At 34.9% G+C, this 20,373-nt stretch overlaps 1 protein-coding gene across 1 annotated transcript; it reads right to left on the reverse strand.

Annotated features, from left to right (window-relative positions):
• Positions 1-7,036: 7,036 nt before the first annotated feature.
• Positions 7,037-19,547, reverse strand: LOC123551233 (DBH-like monooxygenase protein 1). The gene is made up of 11 exons (XM_053524855.1): positions 19,447-19,547; positions 18,836-18,985; positions 17,649-17,822; positions 14,637-14,717; positions 13,886-14,059; positions 10,134-10,403; positions 8,981-9,172; positions 8,688-8,747; positions 8,322-8,441; positions 7,727-7,840; positions 7,037-7,201 (listed from the first exon to the last, which is right to left on the reverse strand). The coding sequence occupies exons 5-11, from the start codon at positions 13,913-13,915 to the stop codon at positions 7,127-7,129; spliced, it is 861 nt and encodes a 286-aa protein (XP_053380830.1). The 5' UTR covers positions 13,916-14,059; positions 14,637-14,717; positions 17,649-17,822; positions 18,836-18,985; positions 19,447-19,547; the 3' UTR covers positions 7,037-7,126.
• Between the last annotated feature and the right edge of the window lie 826 nt (positions 19,548-20,373).

The following is a 20,373-nucleotide window of genomic DNA, read 5'->3' on the forward strand; positions in this document are numbered from 1 at the left end:
AATCAGAACGAACAATGGTGTTACAAACAGAGCTATCATTAAACTTTACCCATTAGAAGTGCAATAAGAGTAAAAATATAATCAATGCAAAGAGACTCACCAGAAACTATTCTCATGCAAATTTGATCAGTTTATTCCGCGATGTATTTCAGAAGATAAAGGCTGTATTTCATATCATTTTGCGGCCCCCAATGTCAAGAATATACGTTGGCGCTCTTATGCGCGTGACGTCTATCGCTATTTGTACGTTACGACTTAGACGTCACTTCCTTCTTACGTTTGTATATTATTAGTTACACTGCTTGTTGGTGACAGGATACGGGATATACGCTGTCTCGAAAATCCATATCAGGCTCGAGCTTATATCCCGTATCCTGTCACCAACAAGCAGTGTAACGATTTTATCTTGCCGACTACCCTTTACTTACATGCTATAATCAACACATTTTGTAAATTAACAAAACTACTTACAGTGCAGACTGGAATCCTACAAATCATTTGTTTGGTCATCACTAGTTGATTTACACCAGCCATAAAATGCACAATGACCTGTGTTTTGGTTAAATCACAAAACACAAAAGCTCATTTACACAGGTTATGAACTGGTTTAGATTAGAAACACTAAAAAACTTCTTGTTCCATCCCTTCGAAAGTTACCGGATATCACGATCAGTGACGATGTCATAAATGTCTTGATCATACTTCGGTTTTCATCCGGTTTCCTGTTAAATCATTTATCTTGCACGTAGATTAAATGACCCTACAACAAACTGCTGAGTAACAAATATGTCAATTCCTTTATTTCACGATAATTTAACTATTTAACTTCCAAAACAAGATTTCAACGTCCGTGTACAGTATTCCATACAGAGTTATTCCGCTTTTACAGCTAACTTTTGTCAAACTTCATGAGCCTCAACTTAAGTAGCATGAAATCGGCAAGGAAACACTAAATTTACTCTCGGAAACGATACTATCACTGGAGCTAACAAATAATCTGGCTTGATTCAATTAAGCCAGCAGTGTGGCAGCCATTTTGTTTTAATCAAAATTCATATCTGAAATATACTAGCAGGATATATGGAATATATCCTGTCTCCACGTGACGTCTATTGACCAATAGAAATGCAAGAAACTTGTAGGAGGCAAGATAAATATATTTATCCTACCACTATGCATTTATCAGGCCGATATCTGCCTGCCGTGTAAACTTGAGGTTTATTCAGTCAATGCAGGTTTATACCGTCAATGCAACTGACGGACTATTGTTTCAAGTATATGTGCTATAGGTAATGTAAACTGGACCAAGAGTTCGAAGCGCAAACATTTCATCATTTTATAAGGACAGCCACTGTAAAAACATACAATAATAAAAAATTGGTTCACTCTATCCTAGTAAACCTCCATACGGTATGGTACGGTGACGGTTTTTAAAGTCTGTGTGAATCGACCTTGACTTTGTATATTTGGCGTTCACTCATTTTCAGTTAGAAATTTACACAAATAACCAGATTTAAGCAGTCGTTTATTGTAATTATTGTATCTAAACCATTCATAGTGGAAGGAATTTCATTACCTCACATTGTATTGTACGAAAATGGAGTAAATTTAAGACTGCGGGCATTTGAATTCATCTCAAGCGTGGTTTTCGGCTGTATTTTATCCGAGTCAAAACCATTCTGCTTGTTTTGTACGTGAATGCCCTGTTAGCACCGATGATTTATAATACACAGAACTTCAGAAGGCAAAGTATGAGGTATGAAATAATGTTTTATTGTAAGGAATCGTGTGTAACTGGATCAAGCAGACAAGGGGTTGAAGGGCGTAGGAATTCACAAGTGAGTGAAATTCTGGATTATTTTTGTACAGAAAAAAACATTTTGAGAGTAAATATATGTTATACACAGATTTTATCGACTGTAGGATAAATAGAATATTAGGTTACTGTCTTTCTTAACTTAAGTTTATCCACCTCGTCTCCGAAAGGTTTGTCCCCCTCGGCAAGCCTCGGGTGGATAAACCTTTCTCCAACTCGGTGGATAAACTTAAGTTAAGAAAGACAGTAACCTAATATTCTCAATATATATACAATAAAGGTACGAACCTATAAATAGAGGATATTACATGAGTGTCTTTCCATATTGAATTTATTAAACGAGTTGAATAAAATAATAAAATGCGAGGCTCTGCCGAGCATTTTATCAATTTTATTCAACGAGTTTAATAAATTCAATGTGGAAAGTCACAAATGTAATATTCTTTTTATCACATGTTAGCCTTTCCTGTCGAAACATCAAAACTTCTACTTTCTTTCACTATATAAACAAGCCAATCTGACCAACGTCTCCTATACTATAAATGACGTCGACGTCAAAGCTTTATTACACTAGTGTATTATATAGAGGATAATTGTTGGTTTCGGTGTAATATCACGTTATAATTTCACCGAGTGGGCACCAAAAGTGATATTTTCACGAGTGGCGCAGCCACGAGTGAAAATAACAACTTTTGGTGTTCACGAGTGAAATTACCGTGATATTACATCGATACCAACAATTTTTCTGTTTATTTTATGTCTAAAACTCTACTTTTGTTGTGTTTATTTCAATAAAATGTCGAAATTTGCGGGAAATTTTATGAGGAAGCATCGCAAAGATGACGTCATTTTAACGACGTCATCGTCATATTGTTTCCGGCTTTCAGTACGCTCGGTAAACTTTTTGACGTTAATCCGGATATCAGATTAGATAATTTTCACTGATTGGCCAGTGAGTTTATCAGGATATAATTCACCGTTATATTTCGATAAACCACCGAAAAACATAAAATAAATAAGATTCTTTCACTGGTTATAGGTGCAGATGGAATTTCCGACCTCGAGGGTAACTGTTTAGGCGGTAACGAGGTTCCTACCGAGTTACCGCCTAAACAGTTACCCGAGAGCCGGATATTCCCATCTGCACCTATAACCAGTGAAAGAATCTTTTTCTTGCATACCGATATCAAGATATAATAATAAAAATAAAGTCAGTCGAAAGGCTTTCTTTTTAGAACTATTTCTTATAGCAGCATATTTAAACAAAGCGCGGGAAACCAACGTCCGTAAACAGGAAAGACGTCATGACGTTTCAAAGACAAATAACAGTGTTTAGTTCCGGTTTTGTTTTATCAGTTGCAGCGTAACGTTATGAATTTTTGATAAAATAACGTGTTTTGAATCGAGAAATATACTATCAGGAAAAAGAGGAACTGTCAAGGTATTGGATTTTTTCCCGTTTTTCGAAATAAAATATAAATAACTACATAAATCTTCTACATATATGTAGTTCGTAATACGTCATTTAAAGCACGAGAGTCATCTTACACCCCGGGGTGTAAGATGGATTTTTCCAGCACCGGTAAAAATACCGGAAATCCCCGTCTGGTATGCAATAATCATTTTTATCCTGTCACTTGCAGTATTTTCGACCCGATATCAGGGTGCCGTATATCTTTCTTGATATACCGTCAGTTGATCATGTGACCAGTGATATACGGTCAGTTGATCATGTGACCTTATGATCGATATTGTTGTCATAAGAAATTTTGCAACGAAACCATCATCATTGTGTTGGAAATGTCCGAACTAAGAAAATGAGTGGTCAAATAATGAGTTTTTATTCAAAAACGAAGAAGTTATTGCGATTTTGCCAATAATCACGTCATTATATAAGTGACGTCATTACGAATATGACGTCATTAAAGCGGTTGTCGCACACTTATTTTTGTAAAATGAATTGCCAAATATCGGAAAATGAAGTAATGACAAGATAAATAGAATAAATAAAGCTCACCCGATAACCTCCTCCACCTCGCCAGATAAACTTTCTCATCTACGGCACTAACCTATTATTCTCTATTTATTTAATGGCTTTATTACACTCCCGCGACGTCAAACATGTGATAAAGACGTGTTATTATACATCGCCTTATTACTTCCCGATATCACCACTGGTATATTTGTCACGAATAATGGGCACTAATTCAGATGTTTGCGGTCTTTAGGGGGTAAAGGATTTGAATTATGAGCATCACAAGCAAAAAGAAAACTGTTTTGGCTATTTCAAGGGCCGGAACTGTAATTAGCGCCAAGTGTGCAAGGTCACACCATGATAAAGACTCATGCAAGGTTTCGTGAATTTACATCAAATACTTTTTGAGCTAGGCACGCCATTATGTGAAAATGTGCGTCTTTGACTATTTCAGAGGCCATAACTTTGGAAATAGGGGTGGAGCCAGATGACAAATATAAGGTGCGCAAGTGTAAACCATATTAAAGACTCTTGCAAATTTCTATTAATTTATATCAAATAGTTTTTAAGCTAGGCGCGTCACAAGTTAAAAAGGTGCATTTTTGACTATTTCAAGGGTCATAACTCTAAAATTAGGAGGCGGAGCCAGAGGAAAAATAGGACGTCTACAAGTTAATATCATGATTAAGATTCATGCAAGGTTTAATCAATTTATATTAAACACTTTTTGCGCTAGACGCGTCACAAACCTTTTTCGGACGGACGGACGCACGCACACAAGGACGGACGCACGGACAAGACCAAACAATATGCATCCACCATTCATAGGGGGTGGGGGCACAATAAAAGTCCAAGATCTGATGGTTTAACAACAGAGTTTTTAAAAATATTTTGGAAAAATTTAAAACAACACTATATAAATGAAACTAACTTTTTAACAGACTTACAAACACAAAGTATAATAACACTTCTACTGAAACCAACCAAGGATGCAACACATATCGGGAACTGGCGACCCATTAGTCTGCTGAATACGGATTACAAAACAATGGCTAAAGTAATAACTAATAGAATAAAGAATGTTTTACCATCAATTATAAACAATTGTCAGTCAGGCTTTATGAAATGGCGACACAAAGGAGAAAACATTCGAATTATTTTTGAAGTTCTTGAACAAATGGAAAGTTCAGAATGTGTACAGGAAGCCGTTTTAGTTTTCGCTGATTTCGAGAAAGCATTTGACAATCTTAAAGTGACTCCAGTATGCCCCCAAAAGTAGGTTTGAGGCATGATAAAGGGAGGTAATTTGTCTTGAATTCAGTCAATAGTTATTAATCCTGATTGTCCAAGTCCATCTGATGGCATAAATGAAATTTCAAATCAGTATCTTTATTAGTTACTGATATATATATTCTTTTTAATTTGAAAAAAAGGAGGTAATTTGCCATAAAATCAGTCCATAGTTATCCACCCTGATTGTCTGAGTCCAACTAAAGAAATAATGAAATTTCAAATGAGTCCTTAAGTACTTACTGAGATAAATCCATTTTGATTAAAACCAGGGGAGGTAATCTGATAAAAAATAAGTGCATTGTTATCTACACTGATTGTCTGGGTCAACCTGATGACATAGTTACGTAAATTTTCAAATTAATACCATCAGTAGTTGCTGAGATATAGCCATTTGATGGGTAATTGCTAGGTAAAACTATACACATATGCGTTAAATTAATTGTTTATATGTTTGTCCACTTATCGCATACAAATATTTATTTTCATGTTACGTTTGTTCGATGATAAAAACAAAATGTATTTGATTATCTCAAAGACCTTGTTTTTAACTATATTTATATGTTCAATAACCGAAAACATATCTGATACATTATTGTATATATGCGTTCAATAATCAAAGACATATTTGGTACAAACTTCTAAATGTGTGTCCAATAATCGAAGACTTGCTTAATGCATGTTACTTTATGTGTTCGATAATATTTAATACATACTGCTACATGTGTTCGATAATCGAAGACATAACCATCTTTCATAAAAATTATGCTTTTGGTTCACTGAAATGCTTCCCACCAGGATTAACCGTTTTCAGCCATTTTAATTGTTGACGTAGGCATAACATGTGTTGTGGTTCAACCAATGATTATCGAACATAAATTATAGGACGCATATTTTAACGGTGACTTTCAAATATGTCTTCGATTTTTGTATGTATTAAATATGATTTCGATATAGTTAATTTATTCAAATGCAGTATGTTGTATAAATGTATTTAGTGCTCTTTAATTTTCGGGAAATTAAATTCTTCGTCACAGGAACTACTGAATCAGATCAAGAAATGTGGGCATTTTTCCTATATATTATAACTTGCGCAAAAAATATGGTTTCCACCTCGCGAATTCCGTACGCGATCGAATTTTCATCTTCCGTAAATAGGAATTTGCTGTGAGAGAAAAGAAATCATATCGATGAACTCAGAAATTTTTAAGTGGTTTTCGTTAAGAAAAGGCTTGGTAACTGCTAGGACGTCATAAAGGATGATTGGAGCTTTGACCTGACAAAAGTGGATATAGGTCACAATTTTGATGAACATATCTTGCTCTAAATTCATCGATGGTAAGCTGGTATCAAATCCCGTTTGCTGTCATTTAAGAATGCTCTAAATTCATCGATGGTAAGCTGGTATATACTCCCGTTTGCTGTCATTTAAGAATGCTCTAAATTCATCGATGGTAAGCTGGTATCAAATTCCGTTTGCTGTCATTTAAGAATGCTCTAAATTCATCGATGGTAAGCTGGTATCAAATCCCGTTTGCTGTCATTTAAGAATGATGAAAAAATGAAATGGATTTGCCCTATTCGGTGCCACTTAAAAGTTAGCACTTATTGAAAAAGGGTGAATATCAAAAAGAAAAGGCCACGTCCAAAGAGAGCACTACCTGCAACCCACAATCTACAGTATTACATACATGGATACGCAAACACAAAACAGAAACGCGGCACGTAAACACAAACATAGAGTAAACAAAACAAAACTGACGAATTAACATTTGAAGAAACACAGTGTGCTCCTTTTTGGAACCATTGGTGACAAAAAGCACAGACATATGATCACTCTTAACCGCCACTATGTTCCAAAGTCATAGACGGTGCAAATAAAAATTATCTCCACCATGTTAATCCCTAACATGCATCAGATTATTGGGAAAAACAAGAATAAGGGGAAACATAACCACATGAAATCCAGTGTATTTGAGAATGAACATGTTAACATTTATTAACACAAATCATGATGTTAATTCAATGTGTAATTTGTACGTCATTTAGGAGCAGTTTGCTGGTGGTGGCACGTAAGGGTGGGCGGGCTCAGTCGGGTGGTAGAACTGGGTAGCCTGGTGCTGAAAATTAAAAATTAAAATAGTTTTCACCGTCAGCAAAGAGCAATAACTGTTATTGAATACAATTAAATTTAATTACAATCATTTATCATTTATATATGCATGGTTGGATACATGTAAATACGTTTTGTGATCTGCATATAAATGAGACATTCAAGCGTGTATATAAAGTGAATTCCATTCAAATACAAATTAGATAGAAATGAAAATAAAATAAGACACACTAGCTACCGACATGCTATGCTTTTATCACACTTAAATAGCACTTAACACTTGGAAAGGGAATAAATTTGAAACATAAACTTTTAAAACTAATAGCATAAAATTTAAAGAAATGTTACATAAACCATGACATTTTTTCGGGTATGTTTTATAACTTATTTTGTAAAAAAAAATCATACGGCAAATGATCCATTACATCATATACCAGTATCGTTTAATATTATAGAATTATTAACACCGATACGTACAACATCATTTATCTTAAAGTGAGAGTATTATTTATGCACAAACATGAACCATTACCTGAAATTTTTCTCCGCCGCATTCTTGACGGATTTTGCCCTTGTTTATGGTAGAAAGTGCCCAGTCTACTGTGGTTTTGTTGGTCCAGTCTAACATAGACAGGTCGTGAAACAACTGAAAATAAATGATGACTTCATACATATGCTGTATGATAACAATAAGAAGGTCCTGATATGGTCAGTTCATCCAGTACATTAATTACACAAATTATATGACAGTGGGCCTTAAATGACCGGGAAACTCAATTTATTTCTTACTGCCCTATCAAATACTTTTACATGCAAGGCTATGAAGTGTGACGTTAGTAAGTTTAGTATTAAAAATATAACTCCTCAGTGAAATTACCAATCGCAATGGTAAATTAGACGAAACTGGCAAGTAATGAGAACAAACTTTAAGGCTAATTAAACATACTATACCAAAATGATACAACTTTTCTTCGGTGCCATTTTGCAACAAAACACAAAATTCATTAGTGTATTACAACAACCTTATGCCTATGTGATAAGACATTATCTTAGTGTCAGTTCACAAATATATGCATCCAATTCAAAAGATTAAATACCCTTGTAAGAAAAAAAGCTATTCAACATACATTCTGCGGATCAATTCCAAAAGCGTCAAACGCTGGTTCTGATTCACAATATTCAAGTTTCATTCTAGGATAATAGTAGGCAAAGGTCAGACACATCTCTTCCCGGGTTGACAAACCGCCCTGCAAAAACAAGTTTTGCTATTAAAATTGTGATAATACGATGCTTGAGCTGTTATATTAAAACAATTTAGCGTATATTATATTCTTCGAGCGCTTGTTTATTTCAACAACCTCAAAGAACCATTTAGATGTTTCTTTAACCAATCAGCCATCGTGCTTTATTTAATAATATACTACAAATCTGAATACTGAGTGAATGTAATTACATTAAAAAATATATATTTAAAAAATTGAACGTTTACCTACAAGGGTAAGGCCAGTTCTCGTGGTAGAATCATAGGTACAATCAGTTCGAAAACTATCACCCTGAGAACATAGTAAGATGATAATAAAATGATCCATTAATACGTTATTATCTAATATTTCCAAACATCGTCAGTATCTTAAAGGGTGAAATATACAACCACTTCTGGAAACGACGAAACTTATGATGTTGATGCGTTAAATGCAATATGAACTCTGTTTTACAGTTTCTAGTATACTGGACAATAAAGGAATATTTTTCAATTTTTCAATATAGCCTAATTAATGTAACATACAGGATACACAGACACCTCCTTGGGTAACACACGAATTGCCTGAAAATTGAAATCATAGTTTGGATCATCCACTAGCGGTTTCAGCTCAGAACCGTTTCTAAAGTGACGTGTCGTCATACCAACACCAAGCAAGTGGGAGTGCTGCACTGAACCGATAATCTTGATCTCTGTCAAATTGCTCTGCCGAAATCCCTGTAAGTAAAGAAAAAAATGGTCAGATTAGGAATGATTTAACTGTTGTTCAGATAACACAAATGTATAAAGATTTCAAAGTGGCTGGAATCAAGAATCAATAAATATTGCTACAACTAGAAGTAGGTTTTTATGGATATCAATGATTGGTTTTTGTGTTTACTTTTCTATGTTCTTGGGGAGAGGAGAAAGGAAAACTGCGGAAATCACCTGGACAAATGGTGTAGCTTTTAGAATATATACTTTTTCATATTATTTTGTGTTCAAAACATTGTTTTGCTGTTACAGGGAAGCAACTATAGTACTGACGAGTCTGTGTAAGACTAATCATCTTTACTACAACAATTCAGTTCAATCATATAAGGAGATCTTTTGGACAAACAGAATGTAACCAAGCAAACATGGTAGCAGACTCGGTTTGAATTAGTAAAGAAAATGTTCAACACCAATTACGCCCCAAACACCGGCTTAAGTCGAGTTCTATCATAATACAATTGATTGGACGCCATCATTGCAAACGACCAAAGAATATAACAACATTGAGTCCAAGTACGGGGAAACATTTCACAGCCGCTACACGGTACTTAAAACCACATTCCTAACTTTTAGCAGGGGAAATAGTTTTAAAGCAATGAATTGGGGAGGATAATCGTAGATTTTGTGTCTTTTAACAAGGGAGGTTGCATACTATACGTATACAAATACAAAACGTGTAATCAAACATTAGAAAATAAATGAATAGATCACGAGTCTCAATCCTAATTTTCAATATTCAAACATTCCATGTGATGTTATTTTGTGATAGCAGGAAAACAGACTGATGTTAAAAAGTATCGTATATAATATTATGGAAAACAGATTAATGTTTAAAGAAGTATCGTATAATATTATGGTGTAACAATATAAAAGACACATATAATCATTTTATCATAAAGCAGTTAATCGACTAAAGTTCATTTACCTCCCGTACACATTCTTCGCTACAGTAACCCTTTGATAAGAGCTGTTTTTGGCCTGGTGGTATGATCTGAGAATAACCGACCAGGTGACCCAACTGTAACATACCCGCTTCATGTTTACGCAAAGATTGCGTTATTGTAATCCGAATCCCAGAATTATCAATCATGTCAGATTTTCGTGTTGGATTGTCGATATGCGTCTCCATGATGTAGAAAAATTCATCGTCAGGCCCACCAACGGAAAACCCGAGGTCATTAGGGAAATAAAATGGCTGCAATAAATGTGTAATACTTTATTACATAAAATAAGTCCTACTGTGGTACGGTCTTTCCTGTCTGCTCATTATTTTAATGAAATGCTTATGTTGTCGTAAACATTCTTTTGTATTCTGTAATGTCTATATCAAATACTGCCGCATGTAGATTTTACTGCGCTGCTTCAGAATGACAGACTACACGGCCTGTAAACACTGGCTCATCCTCTTTGAGGAGATGAGTTGAAAAAAGAGCCAATGATACTTCCGAGGAGGCGCTAATGACCGGAACTTAATGCAAAATGTAAACAAAGAAGAAGGGTGAGTTGATGGTTTCCTTTCTCAGATAAACTTAAGGCCCTATTTCAAAAAATAGCGAATGTAGTTCCATTCAGAAATGATTATACTTTTTATATATGAAGGCCATTTTGCAAGGTAAATGCATTCCTTGTCGTGAGAACTTTTGAAAGTCGGAAAATAGAGCAAGTCCAAACCAAAAGTAGACATTTTCCCATATATTTCGCCCTAATTTACACAAATTTAAGATTTTATAGTCCCTGCATCAATCTTGCTGAAAAGCATATCTTACTGCTGCATGACTTATGTGGTTTACTAGCGTGTTTATCCCGTACATGTGCATTTAACACCTTGTGGAGGAGCCATCGCCGCAGAGGAGGCGCTAAGAACCGGAGTGGGAGCCAAAGCACTTTGAAATTGAGATTTTTAATGTATCATCAATTCTCACATACCAGAGCTATATCATGATTCCCTTGGATTGTGACAAACATCTAATGGATGATATTGTAACAACATCCTATTCATTTAGAATGTATTACGAGATATTTACACTTCTCTTTTCTTTTGCACTTGTCTAATGATGGGATATCATGGCGTTATACCTTGTATAATTATGATATTTTCTATGTAAGGGATATTTCCTAATGCACAAAGGTTTTCGAGTCCGACGCATTTTGGATTTTTTAATTGTTAGTGTTAACTTGGTGGTAGTCTTGAAATGCAGTTGCAATATGTGCTTCACTAGGTACTTACAAATGCTAAATAAATATATTTGTTTACTTGTAAATTGCTTAATTCGATTACATATATGTGAAAATGCTAACACTCAAAATACTCTCCCAGATGTTCTAACGATAACAATGAAACTGAAAACGTTAGATGTTTATTCCCCGGTCGAACCGCATATAGGTTTTGTCTTATCCTTGTCCGTTTGGCAGTCGTTCTGCAGTCAAAGTCATATTAAGTTATTATTTAGTACTGGGGGTTTGTAAATAGGGTGCCATCTGTTGAGGCAATATTTGATGTCAGACTTTGTTTTTAATTAATGCTACGTAGTCAGAATGTGTACTGACCGTTACCAAGCTTACAGTTACAGAATTATAAATACAATTTTTTAATTTTACTTAAATAACGTTTATAAGGAAACATGTATGTTGTTACTTTTAAACAGACTCATCTAGAACGAACAAAAGTAATAATATCATACAGAATTGGGCATCCTGTCTTTGCGATTCCTTTCAAACATTTAAAATAAAATTGACCATTTAACATTAAACTACCGGGTATGTAGCCGTTGCATTGATACATACACATATATTTTTAGCTCGATTTTTCGAAGAAAATGTAGAGCTATTGCACTCGCACCGCCGTCGGAGTCGGCGTCGCCGTTGGTCTTTTTTTATAAAGTCAAATATCTCTGTTACTATCAAAGCTATTGACTTTAAATTTAAAATAGTTATTTACTATCAAAGTCTACACCAGGAGAAACAATCCCTATAACTGATTTGAATTTTGATGGAGTTATGCCCCTTTTTAACAGAGAATTTTTGGTTAACCCTTTTGGTTAACCCTTTTGATAGCATCAAATATCATTGTTACTATCAAACAGAACAGAACAGAACAGAATTTTATTGAGACTTGTACATCGTACATCGTCTAAACACCAATATTACAATATACATAGTCACGTTCATACAATTTAAAAGAAAGTAACAAACATGTTGTTAACTAGAAAAGAGAAAACAATACCTAGACATATAATATACAATGTATAATCAAATATAATGCAATTAACAAAGGAAGTGAGAATACAATGACATGGGTTCTTTATAATGTATTAATAATAACCAAATTTCTTTTTTTGATTGCCTCTTTGATACATTTACACACATTTATAAACTCATCTTTGTTGGTCGAATTTAGTAGTGAATGGAACTATTGACTTGAAACTTAAAACAGTTATTCACTATCAAAGTCTGCACCAGGAGAAACAATCCCTATAACTCCGATTTGAATTTTGACAGAGTTATGTCCATTTTTAACTTAGAATTTTTAAGTTTTATAAAGTTTTTACTGGCAAAGCTCTAATTCAGAGTCAAGCACTGAGAAAAGTCGAGTGCGCTGTCTTATGGACAGCTGTTGTTATTTTAGGTAGAGTATGTGCAATTGGGTAGTATGATACAATATCAAGCATCAAATTACAAACATTAAAACGAAATAGATATTACATTGCGAGAACGAAAACGCTTTACACGAGTGTTAATCAATCAGGAAAAGAACTGGTCAGTGGCTCCGACTCTGGACATTTGCGCCTCCTCCAAGGCTTTGGCTCCTCCTCTTAGCCAAAACTGAACATAGAGGGGTAAAACCCGCCGTTAAAACACATAAATAATTCAGATTTAACATACCATTATGGGAAAAATTGGTACAATGTATGTTTACTCTTATTTGTGTAAATTAGGGCGAAATATATGGGTAAATCTCCTCTTTTGGTTCGAACTTGCCCCATTTTCCAACTTTTAAAAGTTCTCACGTCAAGGAATGCATTTACCTTGCAAAATGGCCTGCATATATAAAAAGTATAATCATTTCTGAGTGGAACTACATTGGCTATTTTTTGAAATAGGGCCTTAAATTTATCTGAGAAAGGAAACAATCATCTCACCCTTCTTCTTTGTTTACATTCTGCATAAAGTTCCGGTCATTAGCGCCTCCTCGGAAGTATCATTGGCTCTTTTTTCAATTCATCTCCTCAAAGAGGACGAGCCAGTGTTTACAGGCCGTGGACTAGCAACCGTAGGTAAATTATTTCAAGACAAGTGATATCGTTTTACTGCAGTGCGTTGATTTGAAACTGATCATGTGAAAGAACTGTCAAGAAACATGTTTTCACAATAATTCGGTAATAGAACACCAAATTATGAAAACACGTGTTTATCAATATTGTAGCACAATGACGTCGTGTTTTTATTTGTTTGCTCATATGATTATTTTTGCAAAGGAGTTAATGTGTAACATTCATTTTTATTTTGTACTTGCTCTGCGTGTCACTTTTGGATTTGTTTAATATTAAAATTCTTCAGTCGTTTCTTCTCCTATAAAGCATCTATTTCAAATAAAAAGTATAAGGTAGATTCAACTGCTACTAAATCACTCGTATGTTCTTTTGTAATTTATTGGAAGTTGTACCGTTTAAGTCTTACCTCTCCACCAATTGCCCATGCAACAATCATATTTGATCATTGTGGCAGGGTTCTTTGTTTGTCATAACAAAGATTGGATTTACCATCATATGAGTCAGGGGAGCTAACTCGACATCTATAGAGTAGTATATGGTGAATATTGAGCTCGTTCCCAGGTGTCACAATAGCCTCGAACTGCAATTTTACTTTGTGCATTCAGAAACAGATCAATCTTTGATATCTTTTCAATCATTTTACACTGATTATGCTAAGCTAAACGTATTACATAAAATAACATTTTAAAAAGACTTTATTATTTCCTGTAAAATGCTAATTTCTATAATATATATATGGCAATATGTTTGTGTTCTAGAGTCTACCAAAGTATGATGTTATATATATGTACAAGAAAAAAGGCAAACTGACGGTCTTTTTTACATTTATCTCATCTAGTCCATACCATGATCATAGGTAGTATTTCGGTGAACAGTGTAGATCTTTCTATTGCTCCCGTTCCAGACGAGTATATACCCATTTGTTTAACAGGAGCGGATTTTCTTCATAATTATGTGAAAATATCATACGTTATGCAAGTTATCAAAACATGATAATTTTTACACAAGGCAGAGCTGTGTTAAAGAGGAATTAAGGTCGAATAGAAAACATTTTTTTAGGAAACAAGTTTTTGGCCGGTATAATCATGACAAATACACTATTTTTAACATAAAATATGTTGAATATTCGTGATTTCGCTAACCGGACCTAGTTATACCTTAATCATATGGTGTTTCCCAATCATAGGCATTTTGAATCCTCTGCAAAAGTATGTTGTCGTTGCTGATGGTACCAAAAACTGAAACAAAGACAACAAAGGGCTAAGATTCAATTATATCAATCAAGTTCGTAAACTCTCAACGACGGATTCTTCTAGAGACTGCAATCAAAACAAAGTACAACAGAAACATTGTATTTACATGTTACACACATTGCCAAAGAGTTATAATACGTTATTGACAATCAAATTTATTACTTATACACAAATAGTTAAACTATCATACATATATTGAACAAAACAGTTAACCTGCCAGTAATTATTTAGCTACTATCTTAAAAATCACCGAGGGGGTGTGGAGGTGGGGGCTTACGTGGTGGACACCGCTGATTTCGAAACATTTTCCTGTCACCGGTGCGGAGGCACTTGGAGTCTTCCTTCACCAGCAAAAGCCGGAAAAGTCGCTATACGAGTATGACTTTAATTGTGCCGGTGTTATTTTTAACCTAACATACAACTTTAAGGTGAAAGGGAATGTTGTTCTTGTGTTAATTTCGACTGCTCTAAGTTTTTAAATCATTTAGAGAAGTGAAATAATTTTTAAAATCAGCTTTAAAGATGAGAAAGTTATGAGAAGTTAAATATTTGATAAAAATAGCAGCCATGGGCAACAAGAAATAAATGGCGGATTCATGAAATATCTATATACCTATTTGAACTGTATTTATTTATTTCTGTAAAATAATTACTCTATCTTTTACAGTCATAATGAAAGAAATTACCATTCAATTACACTCAAAAATACTATGTAAAAGGTTATTTTCTAAATAAAGAATACAGCAGTGTGTAAATGTCATCATATACTCACTAAAAAAGATGCATCCTTGATCAGCAATTCTTCTAAATGTCAAACTGCCATATCTTTTTTAATAGTGGTCCGATTTTAAAAAAATCTTTCAGCGTTATGAAAGGCTTGAGGATGGCTTTCATATAGAAAACTCAATGTCAGGCATTTCTTGCCCTTTAAATACTTTACCAAATGTATATAATGCATAATATAACTAAAAGATTTATATATATGATATTTAACAATAAAATGTTGTTAATATTGTGAAAAAAATTACAAAAATCAAGAGCTGTCACTATTGGTGACAAATGCCCCCGAAGTGGGCCCAAGAATGCCACAGTTGTATGCGCAAAAAAAAATCACATATCATTTTGTGACCTTGACCTTGACCTTGACCTAAGAGGCCTGGGTCATAAGCGTGACATATCTTCTCAATATGATTAACATTTGCGTCAAATTATTTTCAAATCCCATGATAAATGGCAGAGTTATGGACCAGATAAGAAACACCTTTGACTTCTAAGTGTGACCTTGACCTTGGCGCTAGGGGTCTGGATCTTGCGCATGACACCTCTTTTCATTATAGGGAACATTTATGCCAAATAATTTCAAAATCCCTTCATCAATGGCAGAGTTATGGACCGGACAAAAAACAGACCATGTTAACATTTGACCTCTAAGTGTGACCTTCACCTTAAAGCTAGGGATATGGGTCTTGCTCAGGGCACGTCGTCTCATTATGAGGAACATTTATGCCAAGTAACTTCAAAATCCCTTAATGAATGGCAGAGTTATGGACCGGACACGAAACATACCCTGATTAGCCTTTGACTTCTAAGTGTGACCTTGAACTTGGAGCTAGGGGTCTGGGTCTTGCGCATGACACGTCGTCTCATTTATGCCATGTTGTTTCAAAATCCCTTCATGGATGGCAGAGTTATGGATCAGATACGAAACAGACCATTTTAACTTTTGACCTCTAAGTGTGACCTTGACCTTGGAGCTAGGGGTCTGGTTCTTATTATGGTGAACATTTATGCCAAGTTATTTCAAAATCCCTTTATGGGTGGAAGAGTTACAGCCCGGACAATAATGTACCGAACGCAAAAATGTTAACTTATTCATTTACGATTTTGGCCCATTTTTACACAAAACTACATCAAAATGTGTAGAACTCGAAAACTAGGGACAGAAAAAATAACAATAAAAAACGTTGTTATCGAGCTCTATCGAAAAAGATTATTTGAGCCGCGCCATGAGAAAACCAACATAGTGGGTTTGCGACCAGCATGGATCCAGACCAGCCTGCGCATCCGCGCAGTCTGGTCAGGAGCCATGCTGTTCGCTTTCATAGTCTATTACAATTAAAGAAACTGTTAGGTCTGGATCCATGCTGGTCGCAAACCCATTATGTTGGTTTTCTCATGGCGCGGCTCATTTGATATCTGTATGGTATTTAACTATTTTCCAATTAAAACAAAATCTACATCATCTCTGTATTCCTATAACTTGTAATCAGCTGACAAACTATAAATTAACGCGTATTTCATGACTTAAAATTGGAGCGTGGAAGTAAAATGATTAGAATTATATATCTGTGCATGACTGACTTTTTTAATTTTTCATATGATATAAATATGCTGATCGAAATGTAATCTTGAATTAAAAAAAACAAACAAACTTTTAGTAATTTGTAAGACAGTGACCAAACAGTAAAAAGCGGGTTGGCTGTTTTGTAAATAAAATCTGTGAGAAGATCCTTTGGAAGCATAGAACGCAATCAAGCAACATAATAACAGACTCGACTTGACTGAGTCTGTTCATGAGAGGTAATGGAATGTGCAACACCCCTCACGCTCCCTAGCACCGGCATCCATGATCCAAAAAAAACAGAAAAAATACAAACACTGATTAACATATTTCACGTGTTATTTTACTTCCCAACGTTATTTCCCTACAAGTAATTAGAATATAATTGAATACACACAAGACCTGATGCCCGATTCCACATCAGAAAAGTCAATCACTAGATACTGTGTTTTGTGTTGTTTCATATTACAACGACGACGACACTGCATCAATTGAGTAAAGCGAGTAGAATTGGGCAATAAAAAAACGCTTACGTCAACTGACTCTATTTCAGTCGTATATGAACATCTACTTACATTATTGTTCAAGAAATCATAATGTTTGACGTTTGTCGGGAGATTGTCTTTAGCCGTATTCGGTATAAGCAAAGAGACGCTCTTTGTTCCTCTGGTGGTATCATGGTATGTTATAGAGTGTTCGTCAGCAGGGTCGTGGTTTCCGTAAGCAAATATCAAACGAGTAGTTGTTTCCTTCAATACAAAACTTAACATGCTTTATATTTGTGCGTGCATGCGTGAGTGCATTCACGAGTGCGTATGCCTAACTTTATTTATAGTCAATACTTCTAATCCTTTTGAAGTGTATTTTAGTATTTTGGAAAATATATACGAGCCGTGCCATGAGAAAACCAACACAGTGGGTTTGCGACCAGCACGGATCCAGACCAGCCTGCGCATCCGCGCAGTCTGGTCAGGATCCATGCTGTTCGCTTTTAAAGCCTATTGGAATTGGAGAAACTGTTAGCGAACAGCATGGATCCTGACTGGACTGCGCAGATGCTGGTAGCAAACCCACTATGTTGGTTTTCTCATGGCACGGCTCGTACTTAGGATTATTTTTATCTTATTATGTAAGAGGATCATATGTTAGACTGGCTATAGCCAAATATGTTATCCTCTTTAAATAAAGTTATTATTATTATTATTATTATTATTATTATTATTATAGTGAACTCTCACATTTCAGTAGCTCTTCTTAATTTTTACCTGCCGATACACAGGTTTTCAATTCAAAATTAGTCTGGTCCCAAAGGCTGCAACCCATTACTGGCAGTGTTACAAGTTTTCAAATATTAGATTACAAACACATAAACATTTCTAAACTATAATGCCAGATGCTTGGCTTCGAGCTAAGCAACGACACAAATGAGACTATGATCAAATAAGTTTTGATAGAACATAGGGATATTAACATGCTCGAAATGTTACATACTAAATACAGTATTTTTTCTAAATGCAAACCGTGTTTGAAAAAGATTTTAATAATTGTTCTCATGCTGAAAAGTGTTCGAGATAATTTAACGCTGTTCAAATCTGTCTCATGTTTTAATTGTCTGTATCATATAGAAGGCTTTGGGCAAACTACAGAGTTTAATCGAGCTCTAGTTTGTGGAAAAACAAACTTTACCCATTGTACATTTTAGATTCGGAAGAACATGTAATGCTCACACATTTTAGTCGTAGTGGTGTTAGATTATACGTACAGATATTATTTTGTCTTCGGCATCGTCGCATGTGTTGATTTTTCTGACAAACTTAAGTACTGTACCAAAATCGTTTTCCTCGCCGGATAACAGATGCCAGTCCTGGGACTTATCCATAACTGGCATACTATGCCCCACTGTATGGCGGTCCTGTAAAATATTTGCAACGTTGTTCATTAGAAGGACGAAACCTGCACTATCTTAAACAATTCTTTTACAATTTAATTTTGTACTTGCACAGATTATGATATAATTTTTATTTAGACAGTTCACTTCCAACAAGAATTTATCGAGGGCTGAGCGCGAAACTATTGTAGCTTGTTCTTTATTTATACACAGCTGAGCGCGAAACTATTGTAGCTTGTTCTTTATTTATACACAGTTACAATAGTTTCGCGCTCAGCCCAAGATATCTGTTACAAATTGCGAGGTTTTACATCATATTGATTTATTTCATACGTTATTTTTTTTTTTTCATTGTATGTTTACAGTAAATAATGAGTTATCCAATATTACTATATATTTAATATTCATTTGATTTTCATTTACATAATAAAATATAACGTTTTGTTTTAGTAATTCAGTAACATTTTTCATAAAATAATACGTACAGAAAAGTGTACAGTCCCATTATCTAGCACCCAGCCGACAGCTACGTCACCAGGAAACATGTTTCCATTTCCTGATAAACCGAAACCAACCCATCCTGTTAGCAAAACAATAAATTAACATAAAGTTACAAAATATATAATAAACAAGCAATATTATTTTACAGTCCAACACAATTTATGCATGCATGTTCACGTATAATAGTGTTTTTAGAGGCAAATAATTCTAGTGTGTCTGTCATAAAATATGGCTATTCTTGCAACTGCTATTCGAGCCAAAAATAAAAGGTAAATGCAGATTTCCCGGAAGCACAGATCGCGCCCAAAACAAAGCCATAGAGTCATGTATCGCAACAAAAAGAAACCGTAACGGACAAATACAGGAGACGTGTTGCTTCAAACAAGTACATTTTAATCATATGCAAAATACAAAATAAGAAATAAATGGGTTGGGTGTTGGGGAAAGTGGAAAAAACAATGATGTATATTCAACAGGAAAAGCCATGTTCCATTAACGTAGTGTCCCTACACCGCAAACCTAGGTATATGATGGACGGATGTGACGGTATTTGCTATAATGCTAAAAGATTATACACTATACAAAGGCTAAACTAAATGTATATCGGTGACACCTAAAATTTACAAGTGTGTGAAGTTGGCGAGAAGTTCGACATTAGACATTGAACATTGGATAAGAGAACGACATTGGACATTTAAAGCGTGAAGTTGGCAAGAAGTTAAACATTCTACATTGGACATTCGATTTCAGAACGACATTGGATATTCAAACCCAGAACGACATTGGACATTCGATACAAGAACGACATTGGACATTCAAACCTAGAACGACATTGGACATTCGAACCTAGAACGACATTGGACATTCAATACAAGAACGACATTGGACATTCGATTTCAGAAAAACATTGG

The sequence above is a fragment of the Mercenaria mercenaria genome, chromosome 15, assembly GCF_021730395.1.
Source record: "Mercenaria mercenaria strain notata chromosome 15, MADL_Memer_1, whole genome shotgun sequence".
NCBI lineage: Eukaryota > Metazoa > Mollusca > Bivalvia > Venerida > Veneridae > Mercenaria > Mercenaria mercenaria.